Source organism: Hibiscus syriacus, unplaced genomic scaffold, assembly GCF_006381635.1.
Source record: "Hibiscus syriacus cultivar Baekdansim isolate YM2019G1 unplaced genomic scaffold, ASM638163v2 tig00000002_pilon, whole genome shotgun sequence".
NCBI classification, from domain to species: Eukaryota; Viridiplantae; Streptophyta; class Magnoliopsida; order Malvales; family Malvaceae; genus Hibiscus; species Hibiscus syriacus.
The window spans coordinates 318,829-332,543 of NW_024061752.1; the positions used below are offsets into that span (position 1 = coordinate 318,829).

General features: G+C 33.3%; 1 protein-coding gene and 1 pseudogene across 1 annotated transcript; one reads left to right on the forward strand and one right to left on the reverse strand.

Moving 5' to 3' along the window:
• The first annotated feature begins 307 nt into the window (after positions 1–307).
• Positions 308–2,778, forward strand: LOC120134001 (annotated as a pseudogene).
• A 6,896-nt stretch (positions 2,779–9,674) lies between these two features.
• Positions 9,675–10,013, reverse strand: LOC120134966 (transcription factor UPBEAT1-like). Its single transcript, XM_039151577.1, has one exon. The coding sequence runs from the start codon at positions 10,011–10,013 to the stop codon at positions 9,675–9,677; it is 339 nt and encodes a 112-aa protein (XP_039007508.1).
• Between the last annotated feature and the right edge of the window lie 3,702 nt (positions 10,014–13,715).

Here is a 13,715-nt window from a genome sequence, read left to right on the forward strand (position 1 = left end):
ATCAAAGTAGGATGTCGGAGGACAATTATTACTCATCCTCCCCGTCCGGCTTTTGTCAACTTGGCAATGACAGTACCCCACAAAACATTTGTCCTATTGCCACGTGTACGGTTCGATTGTTCACCACCCCAAATCACAAGGAGGATCAGCAGATCATCATACAAAAAACGGCTTCACTGGTAAATTAATGTTTTCCATATGAGGTGGCAATCGGCATTTGTGGCAATCGGCATTTGTGGCAACCTGTCTCTTGGAAACTATGTATATAGAAAATATTCAGAAAAAATAAAATAAAATCCAGTCTTTCCTCTTCTCCTTTGCGACTTTCTAGTTTCTACTATGAAGAACAACGCCTTTCGGGAGATGGAAAACAACTAACATACAAACAAATTGTGCTTATTTGAGTTTTTAACTCGAAAAAGACACTCCTTTTATCAAATCGAAGAAAAGTTCTTGTTTTTTTAGCTTTGTTTTTATTTTGCAAGCTTGGTGCTGTTTCTCAGCTCTGAGACAGTCATGGCGGAGGCTGGACCGGTAGGATTCCCTGGAAATTACCTGGACCCGTCTGCACAGGAATTTTGGCCCGCTCAAAAAGCTGTTTTCCAACCCCAAATACCTATCTTCATGCCATCGGAACTTTACTATCCGTACGCTGCTGCGCCACCCTTGACGGTATCCTTTTCCGGTGGAGTAGCGCAGTTCCATGCTGCGGTTCCTGTGCCTGTACCTGCACCTTACGTCACGGGTTCCATGACGGTTTCACCTCAACCGCCACTTCTGCCTCCGAGTGCGGCGGCGACGAGGGCTTTGGTGTTGACGTCGGTTCTGTGCGATGTGAGCGAGTCTAGGGTGAGGGAAGAATTGGAGGTGTTCGGGGATGTTCGCGCGGTCCAGATGGAAAGGGTCGGGGAAGGAATCGTGACCGTTCATTTCTACGATCTGAGACACGCTGAGCGAGCATTGAAAGAAATACGAAACCAGCACATGCAACAGCAAAAACAACAACAACAGCCATTGCTGGTGCAGCCGGGCACGAACCAGGGGAGTCCGACGCGTGTACTCCACTGCCTCGTTCGGAACGTGGACGGATATTGGGGAAAACCGTTTGGGCCCACTTTATTATTCCGGCCAGTAATGCTTTGCCTGACGGGAATAATCAGGGAACTGTTGTCGTCTTCAATTTGGACCCCGGCGTTTCTAATTCTGAACTCAGAGACATTTTCCAAGCTTATGGTAAGCTTTTGCGTTTTCCCTTTTGAAAATAATGTAGCCAAAAATTACGGGTTTAATTGTAACTTAATGTCTCTTGTTTTGCAAAATTTGTGAATAGGTCCCGTGAAGGAATTGAGAGAAACGCCATTGAAGAAACACCAGAAATTCGTGGAGTTTTACGATGTAAGAGATGCAGCTAAAGCTTTAAGAGAAATGAATGGAAAAGAAATCAATGGGAAGCAAGTTGTAATTGAATTCAGTCGACCCGGAGGATATAGCAGAAAGTTCTTCAATGCAAACACTGCCAGCAACATTACGCCTTTCAAAGCTTACACTCATAATATTCCATTGACACCCAGTAAATATAATCACCCGCCGCTGCTGCCGCCGATAGCTCCTAGATTCTCTAACAGATATTCTCCCAACACCCATCGCCGTTTTCTTTCTCGAAGCCAATCGCCGACCAAGAAAGTGACTGATTCTAGCAAGGGAAACCCTAATGCCAATGACAAGAACAGGAGTTCAGTTGGAACGATGGTCGTCGGTGGCGGTGCTGCTGCTGCTAAGAAGACGGCGAAGAAGTGCCAAAACAACCAGTCGACGCAGAGGATTAGCAACGGGGCTAAGCAGCAGTGTAGGGGAAGGCCTTGGAAAGGCGAACAAGAGAGGAAGTTCGATCCTCGTTTCTTAATAAGCAAAGAAGCCATGGCGGAATCTGATTGTCAAGATTCAAGGACCACTGTCATGATTAAGAACATACCCAATAAATATAGGTTTGTCCTTTTCATCAACTCTTTCTACTTGAATATAAAAGAAAAATAACATTATTGTGATTTTGGTTTTATGGCATTTTGAAGTCAAAAATTGTTGTTGAACATGCTGGACAATCACTGTATTCACTGCAACGAGCAAACCGTCAACGCCGGCGACGACCAGCCTTTATCTTCCTATGATTTCGTCTACCTCCCCATTGATTTTAAGTAATTTTCTTCCCTTCCCATTTCCCCAGAATTTGTACATAGAAATTTACTGATAGTTTCATTGAAAAATCCAGCAATAAGTGTAATGTGGGATATGGGTTTGTGAACATGACATCCCCGAAAGCAACTTGGAGACTTTACAAGGCCTTCCATCATCAACACTGGGAAGTGTTCAACTCCAGGAAAATTTGTGAAGTAACTTATGCCAGAGTTCAGGTTTTTCAGTTTTCTTCTTCTTCGTATTGGATCAAGAACGATAACTTCAAATGGGTCTAATTTGATTATGAATGAATGAAAATAGGGATTGCAGGCGTTGAAAGAACATTTCAGGAACTCCAAGTTCCCATGCGAAATGGATCACTATCTTCCAGTAGTTTTCGCCCCGCCGCGAGACGGGAAGCTTTTGACCGAACCAGTTCCTGTAGTTGGTGAAAAGCAGCAGCATCGGTCGATCATCAATGGCCCCTCCCCGAAACCTGATGAAGAACAAGATGAAGAAGACGAAGAGCGTAGTGTTGATGAGAACTCTAGTGACGATAACCCGCATGACGGTTGTGGCGATGTTGGCAATGACACCCTGAACTGAAAATACGATTCTCTTATTTTGTGACCTTCTACCAGTAGTTTGCATGGAGAGCAGTCGTGGAGATTTGAATGAATGCAAATATAATATTAAGTTTTTTTTTTGTTGTAAAAAGACAAATGTTCATTTTCACATTTTACAGCTGTTATTTTTGCTGTTTAAAATGGCCGCACCCACTAATGACCGACGGGGTTCGTGTTGATCACCGGGCCTTTAATTTAGCTGCCCAAATCACCGCCAGTCTAGGGCGATTTCTCTCTCTGATTAACTGGGGCCGACTGCCATCAAATCCATTTACTGCTCTCATCACCTCATCTCTGTCCCTCCATGATCTTTTTCCCTCTAGTATAAGGCTTAATTGAACAGAACAGGAAGCATTTAAATTTTATATTTTAAATGTTAAAGTTATTAATCTTCACTCTGGATCTTTATTATTATTTTTAGGATAAATTACAAATGTCATCATAAAGTATCGATTCATACTATATTAAATTAGACTCCTAATTTAATGTCAGTATTGACATCACCAAATACCATCTGACAGTAGGGAAGGAAAACGAAGCTAGGAGTTTGGTTGAATGGTTTTTGTAAACGGATATTGTATTGAGGAATGTCGGATTTCAAATGAATTTTATGTTTTTCCGTTTTATTAGTTTGGGAATCTCATTTTCAGTAATGTAATATCACTAATAGTAAATTTTTGGGCATATTAAGGAATGTCATTACCACATTTTCCTTAGGTATTGTTAGATTATTAACATTTTGAACTAAAATATCCTTAATTTTTTTCTTCAAAATTATCTTTATTCTGTCATTAAATAATAAAAATTCTACGAATGTTAAATTATAAATTTATCTTTAAATTATTTTAGATTTAAAAAAATCTTTAATTAAAATTTTATATGAAATTCAGAGGTTAAAATAAACATATAAATTTTACAGTTTCATTAAACCTTTTTATATTTTAATTTTGTAAAAAAAATTATATAAATTTTTTGAATTTAATTTTTTTAAAAAATATATAAATATTTTCTAACTTATTAAAATAAATAAATATATAATAATGACAAAATTTGGTCAAATATACATTTTAATAATATTTTATTTCTTTAACCAAACACGGTAATCTTACATTCCTACTAAACCAACCAAACATAAAATACAACATTCTCAGTAATCTTATTCCCTGGTAATCTTATTCCCACTGGTAATCTTATATTCTCACTGATAATCTTACATTCCCACTGATAATCTTATATTCTCACTAATAATCTTACATTCCGTGAATTAAACACCTAATAGCAATGAATTAAGAAGAATGAACAGGAGGAACCAAGGGATAAAACGAAGAGGTGGGCACAAGGCTTTTACAAGAGTGGTGTCGGTGTGGGTGCAGTAGTTTGGCTGTCATCTTTCCCTGTAGCCCCCTGCCCTCTTTTCTCAGCATTTTAGGCTTTATTCTGTACCTGTGTTTCTTGCCGCACTATATTCTGACACTTCCACTTCCTTTTTCCAACAGGTTTTTTCTTTTATTTATATAAAGATAAGATTAGTGTTGATCAAAGAGAATTCGGAAAATCGTTTGAAAATTATGAATCCAATTTTGTTTAAAATTTTATTTGATTTCAATGGTCAAACACTAGGTGTGTTAGATCTTTGAAAAATATAATTTTACAAAATAGACATATTAACAGTTGGTTGAATTTACAAACAAATATTACGCAAGTTCCATAATTTGTGTTTTATATTATTTATACGCATAGTTTTTTAAAAATGTATTAATCAAGAAAAATGATAAACTTATAGGTAATTATGTAAATGGTCATTAATGTTTGAGTAAGTTTTTGTTTTCACCACTGATATTTCGAAAGTCACAATCGGTCACTAACGTTATAGTTTGTTACAATTGGTCACTCGACGTTCACAGCCGTTAATAGGCGTGACGGAAACACATCTGGTGCTGCTTGCGTGGACTGGGTTGATCGCCACGTTTTTTAAACTTTAGCGAGGAAAACGAAAACTTACTCAAACATTAGTGAACAAATGTGTAGTTTACCCTAATTATGAGGGGAATAAAGGGTTTCATTTATCATTCTTCTTCCATAAACTCGTTGCTTCTTCTTCAATAAACTTATTTTTTCTTCTTCCATAAACACATTCCTTTCTTTCATAACTCATTTCTTCTTCCTCTTCCATAAACCCAGTCTCTTTTTTCAATTCATTTAAGAGAAAATGTAGTGAGAAAAACAATTTCTTCTTCTTCTATTTATCCAAGAGAAAAAGTAGTGAGAAAAATTAGTAAAGAAAACCATCATACTTACATGGAGGTTACGGTAAAGGGGGACAACGCTATGTTTTATGGTAAGCTTCTTTTGGGTTTGATAGAAAATAAAAAATCAAACCTTAGTTGGGCATCCACATTGCAAAGTGGAACATCAATGGAGTCTTCTATCTTCACAAGATTTCTTTTATCTTACAATTTTCAGAATTTTTTTAAAGAATATATAGGAATGAATACCCTAATTAAGTTTAGGGATTGAGTTTCTTTTAAGGAGAAGAGGTGATCATTGAAGGCTTTCGAGTCTCCAACGTGCGGTTAACCTAGTCTATGTAAGCAGTTAATGCACCAGTTTGTTTTTTCGTCATGCATGTTAACAGTTGTTAAAGTCGAGTGACTAATATATACAAACGATAACGCTAATGACCGATTTGTGACTTTTGAAACATCATTAGTGAAAACAAAAACTACTCAAATATTAGTGAACATGTCGTAGTTTACCCTAAAATTATTCATAAAATGTGATTGATATATTTATTTTAAAAAATGTAAAAGACTGACATTTAAGGATAAAAAAAGAAATACAAGTTTTGTTCTTTGTTGAATTTTCTAATATTATTTTGAATGAGATAATTTTAAAATACCATTTAGTGGGACTGAGGAAGTATTTGGTTATTTTAAATGATTTAAATTTTATATTAAAGTAGATGTTTAATATTTTTTCTTATTATTATTAAGACATTTAAAAATTATCTCAATAATAATATCAAAGAAATTCGTCAACCAATAGTCCAAATGCCGTGTGAAATTGATTTTATAAATTGAAGATCTGACTATGAGGGATGTCTCAGATACGACAGTCTTAATATACGGTTTAAGGAAAGACGCTATCGAAAATGTTAATATTTTTTAACATTTTCGGTAAAGCACTACCTAAAACATTATTTTTTTTCTACCGAAAATATTAATATTGGCACTTACTAAAATGTTTAATATTTTAGGTAAACGTTACCTAAAACATTATTATTTTTACTGGAAATGAAATATTGGTTATACTAGAAATTAGTTAGCGAAATTAATATTTCCAGTAAAAAATAATATTTTAGGTAGCGTTTACCGAAAATATTAAAAAAAATATTAAAATTTTCGATAAGACATTTACTTAATCGTATATTAAAACTGACATACAATTGAACTACGCAACTATGAGTGCACGGTCAAAGGTTCGAACAACTTGATTTTGATACACTGGCAATATAGTCTCATTAACGAAGGGACGACATCTGACCAAAGGAGGGTGATTGACCGATGGGAGTGCGATGAAAAAAAAATTAAAAATTTTGAGTAATTTGGCGATTTTAGAAAATTGATGACGTTATTCATCAAAATAGTGTTGAATGACTCAACACAGAAGTACATTTTGAATGATTCAAAGCCATTATCAAACAGCATGTCACATTCAGAGCCTTTAAATCATTCAACATTTAAATCATTTAGCGTTTAATCATTATGAAGTAAACAAACAATCCCTAAGACTAATTCGTATAAAAAAGCCCACAACTCTAAAATCTAAAAAAAGACTTCATGGATCCGTTGCCCATTCCGTAGTGTAGCTATTGCAGTAACCAAGAATGCATGGTCGTCGAGAATATATAATAAAATTAAATAAAACAAATTATAAATTAATTTAGTGTTGAATCACTGTAATAAACTATGTAAAATATAAAATAAACTAAAATATAATAAAATATTAAAAATCACTGAAATGAATCATGTCACGTTATGAAAGTATCATAAATGTGACTTAAGTTTACAAAAACGTCAATTTTCTTTTGAATAGTTTTAGATTATTATAAGGTAGTATTTGTTTATAATTTTTTAATTTTTCAATAACGTATACATGTCATACAAACATAATTGCTCGAACTCAAATCGTCTAAGGAAAACAAAACTCTTTTTATCACTAAAAATATTTAATAATTAATTTTTTATGAAAATTTAGGTAACCAAAATATCAATATTATTTGATGAAGGGATTAGAAGAGTTACCAAATATTGAATTTGAGATAAATTGTCAAATAGAAATTCATTTAACAAAAATATTTTGTCACTACATTATAAACAAAAACAATGGTAGCATATATATATGTAGACACTCATTTTCGCCCGGAGTTATTGTGTTTTTTTTATTATAGTTTGTAAAAATGTTTTTGACAAAATATAATATATAATTTTCAGAAATGATTTTCAAAAATTATATATTATATAGTTTTTGAAAATATTTTTAAATATATATAATATATAGTTTTGAAAACTATTGAAACGTTTATATTATATAGTTTTTAAACCATTTGAAACATATAGTATATAGTTTTAAAACATTTTTTGTGAAATTATATAATATATTTTTAAAAACTTTTTTTGAAAAACTTATATAATATTTTAAAACGTTTTGAAAACTATGTAATATAGTTTTGGAAACTTTTTTTTAAGTATAATATATAGTTTTCTAAAACATATTTTTGAAATATATATATTATATAGTTTATCATAATTTATTTTTATTTTATTTTATTAATTTAATTTAATTTCATATATTTTTTTCTCCAGGTCTAAAAACGGGTCCAGAAACGGGTCCAAATCCAGTCAGACGGGCCTGATCCAGCCCAGAGGTCAAATTAGGGTTCCAGTATATGTCACAGCACCACACAACAGGGGACCGTTGGATCAACAAAGAGATCAACGGCTAACATAGCAAGGGAATCAGGGTTTGTTTAACCCACAAAGAGCTATCAGCCGCGGCCAATCTTGTACCGTTGGATCTGACCCAATCCAACGGTCAAGATCAAATCAAGGTTACCAGAAGCCTGAATGCCACCACACACCGGTCACCGAGATTTTCAGCCGAGGGGATCGGGACTGACCCATCCCGAAATCCCCGGCCAACCAACCACGATCCCGAGATCGTCAGGACCCCAACGGCCGGTGGGGTTATAAAAGCCCACGACCAACAGTACAGAGGGGGTTATGGGGAACCAAACAGAACCCACAGAGAGCATCGTCGAGAATTAAACAACCACAAACAAACAATGAGAGTGAGACCATCAACAAGGTCAAAGCAACCAACCACGAAAATCAACTGAAGCCAACAGTACATCAGAGTCACAAAAACCAGAAACCAGAAGACATCAAAAACCCATCAAACCACAACTACCAAATACATCCAAGATACAAAGCAAAATATATCAAAGAAAGGATCGAAACCCTTGGCGCGAGGAAAAGCACCACCGTGAGGAACGAAAAACGTGGATACGAAGGGTTTTAAGGGTAAAAATCGAATCTTTACGCCTAGATCTACGCCGGTAGGGGCATATTTGTGTTTTTGAGTCACATATTTAGGTTTACGGGGTAAAAATCGGCGGTCGTGGATAGCGTCGGCAGGTGGTCGGAATCGCCAAGGGAGAGGGGTTCAGAGCCTTCTCTCGTTTGAGAGAGATGAATCTGTAAGGAAATGTTGAAAATGAGCTGAGAAAAGATGTGTTTGGGCATTTATATCGAGGGACCAGTGTGCAAATAAAGGATTCTTAAATCCTCTCCGCAGTCCCTATCATTTTGAGTCGCAGTTCAATTTGGTCACTACTGTAAATTTGCCTCCATATTTGATTTAATCAATTTGGTCCCTATTTATATTTTTTTATATTCTGTGAATTGGTCCCTAACTTTTTATTGTTCTTTTGCAGTTCATTTTCTAATTCATTAAGCTCAATTTGTTCCAATTTGATCCTAAGTTTTATCTTTATTTTTTTTATTACTTTTAAATATTTTAAACTTAACCTTTTATTATTTCTTTCTTTCATTATTATTATTATTTTTTATATTTTTTATTCATTTTTTATTTATTAGCATTTTGTTTTCGCTTTTTATCTAACATATTTTGTTTCAGTCGTGATTTCAGCCGATCAAATGGTAAGTAATTCGGATCGAATAATTTTAATTTTAATTTAAATTCCAATTTTCGCAATTAAAGACAACCGATAAATTAATTGGTACCGAAAGGGCGGTTCAAGGGTGCTAATCCTTCCTTGACCGTAATCGACTCCCGAACCCAATGTTTTGTACAACGCAGATCAGGTAAGATGGTGTCCGACCCACCTAAATTCATTTTAAAGTGGTCGGTGGCGACTCCCAATCCACATTTTCCAAGTCGAAGCCCAATTCCGGGGCCCAATCGAAAGACGGTTGCGACAATATACATACAGTAATTTTTTTTAATTCTTTAAGCACATAAAGATTTAATGCAAAAGGTTAATACATATACATTTATTAAAATATTATAATAAAATGTGAGATTTTTTTCGTTATTATGTATAAAATAATAAGATTTATTTTCACTCATAGATTAAAAAATATTGTACGTTTAAATATGTTTGAACCCACATATTTTTATATGTTACAATAATAACAATATCAATAAATATATATGAAAAATAAAAAAACGAAATATAATATAAAAATTTTAACATTATAAAATGATGCCCCTTCACTCGTAACATTAAATTTAATAGACCTCGACATCTACAACTTGGAAAAGAATTAGTAATTTTATCAACCTTACAAGTATTCACTCGTCAGAAGAACCTGTCAAAACGTTAACCATAATCTGCATGACTTCGACCCTCATCTGCAGAGCCAATATATATTCAGCTGTATCCCTAAAGAGCCCCTCCAACCCCGTTGAATCGTTTCTGGGAATCAACCTTTTCAGGGTTTTCACCTTCTTTTCGATGGGGTTGACGACGAGTCTTCTAGAACGTTCTCGAACTGTCCTCCTCTTCATCGAGACACTTCTGGTTCGTGGCGTTCTTTGCTTCTTTGTCATCAACGACCGTCTCCTCGCCTTTGCTTCGGACCTTTCCTCGTTGCTTGGGGTGTCGTTCGAGTGAAGTCGAGGAATTCCCATGATTTGAGATGATCAAAATTTCTTGTTTAAGATGCAACGAGAAAACATTAGGGATAATGAGAGGTTTTTATATGGGTTGGAAGTGGATAATTCATAATAAATTAATGACAGCCTAAAAGAGTGGAGAGGCTCATGGAAGGTTGGGGTGGATGAATGAGAGACAGCCAAGTGTTATTAAGGGGTTGCTTTGGGCATGTTCCTCCAGCTCAATGCACATGCAACCACATGACTCCGCCACCACCACCCAACCCTAACCCTAACCCTAACCGCAACACCCTCCTTCACTAAAACCACCCCTCAATCTCATCACAACACCCTGGATTATTCCTCCCCCACTTCCCAAATTCAATGCATACATCATTTGAATCTGGGGTCCTCAATTTCCTTTGTCCAGCTCAACCAACATTCGCATCATTCCACGTTCATAAAACATACTTTCATTTTGTGATTCTTAATTATATTTAGATATAAAAATTCGTAATTCGCATTTGAAATACGAAAGTAGATAATAAATATCTAAGGGTGCCTATTTATATTTATTTTAAACCTACAAATTATAAAAGTTTTAACATCCAAATTTGAATAGAATTTGAATCCACAAAAACAATCAAATATTCTTAAGTATCTGAATTATCACCCCTAAATATGATCCAATTCAACTCTAAATATTTAACAAAAGTAAGAAAGAACTTCCATGTATATGTTGTTTCATAGTGGTTAGCCCATGTTTTCCAGACAGGAAGCCCTAGGCATAAATCATGAAGGAATTAGGATTGCAGCTTGTCAATATGTGTAAACAAAACAGTAGACAATTTAGATCTTAATGTTGGGATAAGGTAGATTTTCTTATGACATTCATGAATTACATTTTTTAATATAAAAATATATATGTTTGTTTTTCTTAAGGAATTAAGTATTTAAACCATCATGTTCGACATGTTCTGAAACCAAAATGGAAAAAAAATGCAAATGAAAGTGAGATATTGAGCTAGACAAATCTTGGGGACAAAGATGCATGCATCTATAAACCGCCGCCGATGCTGTACACGACATTCTCAACCTTTAAGCATCGCATGTTCTCTTTGCCTTCGTCCCCATATACCCTAAATATAAACCTTAAATTTTAAAAAGAGCAAATTATTTTTTATTAACTTGAGTGAACATAAGATAATATATATTAAAAATATTTTCAATCATTTAACAATAAACATTTAAACACCTCTACAAAAGTTATACTCGAACTCGGGACTTATAGAAATAACAGTAATCTCTTTAATCATTAAGGTCACTTAATTTGTATAAAATATAATACATTCATAATTTATACATGTAACGTAGACGAAGGCCTTCTAATTTTCTAATGAAATTTACAGCAACAGTGCAGTGTACACTGTAGCATTTTCTCCTCTTAGTTTATGCTTATCCAAATGTGGTTTAGGGTTTTTCATATAATTTTACACATCTTGATATTTTTATGTTATTTATATTTATTTAATAAGATTAATAATTGTATTTAATATTTTATCCTGTGAAGTAGAATATTTTCGATCCATACATTTATGTATACAATATATTACTAAGTTTTTTTTTTATAAATCTTAATTCTGATCTTAATCCTACCTAGACGGGAGGGAAAGAGTGGGCTCTATGGAACGGAGGGATGCTCATAATAGGTGTAGAACTTATGACCTAAACAAATATGAGGAAATAAAGAGAAACAGTTTGACCAACTGACGAAACATATTTACTTAATATATTACTAAATACTAAAATCAACAAACCAACGTATGAATCATATACTAATTTAAAACGCGTTCATAAGTCATGAACATGAAGTAATCCGTTCTTTATAATAATAATTATAAAATAAGCAAAGAGCTTTGGCACATGGATGAATCTCTGCCGCATGATTAATTGATTATATCATTATATGTGCTTATTGATTGATTATCCATTAAACTTTTCTAAGAAATGCTAACAGTGGAAACATGTTATATTTCCACATGCTTTGCAACCGGTTGTTAGCTTCTTTTTTTAAGTCAATAATAATACAGTAATTTGGATCATATTTATTTTAAATTAATTTTTAAAAGTGAAAAAATTATTTATAATAAAAACTAATATTATAATAATCAAATTTCAGCTTATAGCTACTCAAGTCTAATATATATATATATATATATATATATATATATATATATGTATATATATATATATATAATACACTCAAAACTTAGTCGTTGTAGAACTCATTGAATTGTTTATGTAGTGAAAGGGAATGTTGTTCTCCCTTAAAATTTTGAGTTTGAACAGTTACAATTGTAGGCTATGTATTATCAATGACTAAGATAGATTATAAAGAGATATATCTTGTAACCACTCTAAACTATTAAAAAATAAACATCATATAAGTAATTAAATAATTCTTACTCGCGATTGTCATAACCATTTTTTTAAAAAAACAATTTTCGAGACCCGAAAAAAAACGAATATCTACGGCGATGTTGATTTTTTTTATAAAAAAAACTCTAAAATAGAAAAACTAATATTTTCACTTCATTTGTATAGAATTATATATGTTGTATATGTCTCCTGGTGGTTATAGGTAACTCAAAAAGAAGGTTGTTAAATAAAATGATTGATAATAAGATACTTTGAAAAGAAAGAAAAAGATGGAAAATATTGTTTATAATTAAGTATAAATATTAATTAAGGGGGAAACCCTAAATCCCTAAGCGATTTAGGGTTTAGGCACGATGTCGGCATTACAAAGAAGGGCCTTCCATGTGCAGGAAATGATAGTCTATCCAAGTGGAAGCCAACGACAACGGTAGGCCTTCCTTGGCCCATTAAAGCTGTTCGCCTCTGCGCCCATGTTCTCCATGTGCGCTCCCACCTCTATTTTTATTTACAAACATAAATTATGCTTAAATCCAGACCTGAGCTATTCTCAACTTTAATATTTTGAGTTTCACTTTGTATTAGGATAAGGGTTATTTGTGGCTTTTTGATTTAAATTTTTCGAAAGGTTTTTAATGAAAATATAAAAAAATCAATCGTAAATTATAAAATTTTCATTAGAAAAACACAATTTGCGTAATACCGAATACGTGTTGTTGAACACACAAACATATATCAACGATTTTTTTCTTATATCTTATATTGAAATTTTATTTTTACGAAACTAATCAAACGAATTCAATGATTGTTATTTCCTAAGATTCGAGTAATTACGTCTGTAAGGTGTCTGCGTTGTCAATGACTAAGAGAGATTATAAACATATACTATCTTGTAATAATTTAGACTATTGAAAAAAAGAAAAAAATTCAATTTTAAAAAATATAATTTAAAATTGATTAAATTAACTAAAATACAAATACTAAATCCCAGCTTAATATACAGTATAGATGCATTTGACCTTTATTATTCATCTAAGCCTGGACTTCTTTAAAAGGTACGGCCAGGAAAGCACTGAATCATGACCACACTTATTTAACGAGCCCAAGTTTACGTTTAGAGGGGGGTGGCTTTAGAGAGGAGCACGCACTTATCCAAACATGCTCTTGGTAGATATAAATTCATATTATATATAGGGTACACTATGTATTTAGTCATCCATTTATTTTTACAGTTCCGTTTTGTTCATCAAATTATTTTTTAAAAGCATATATTATGTTTCATTTTGATCATTCGTCGTTAAA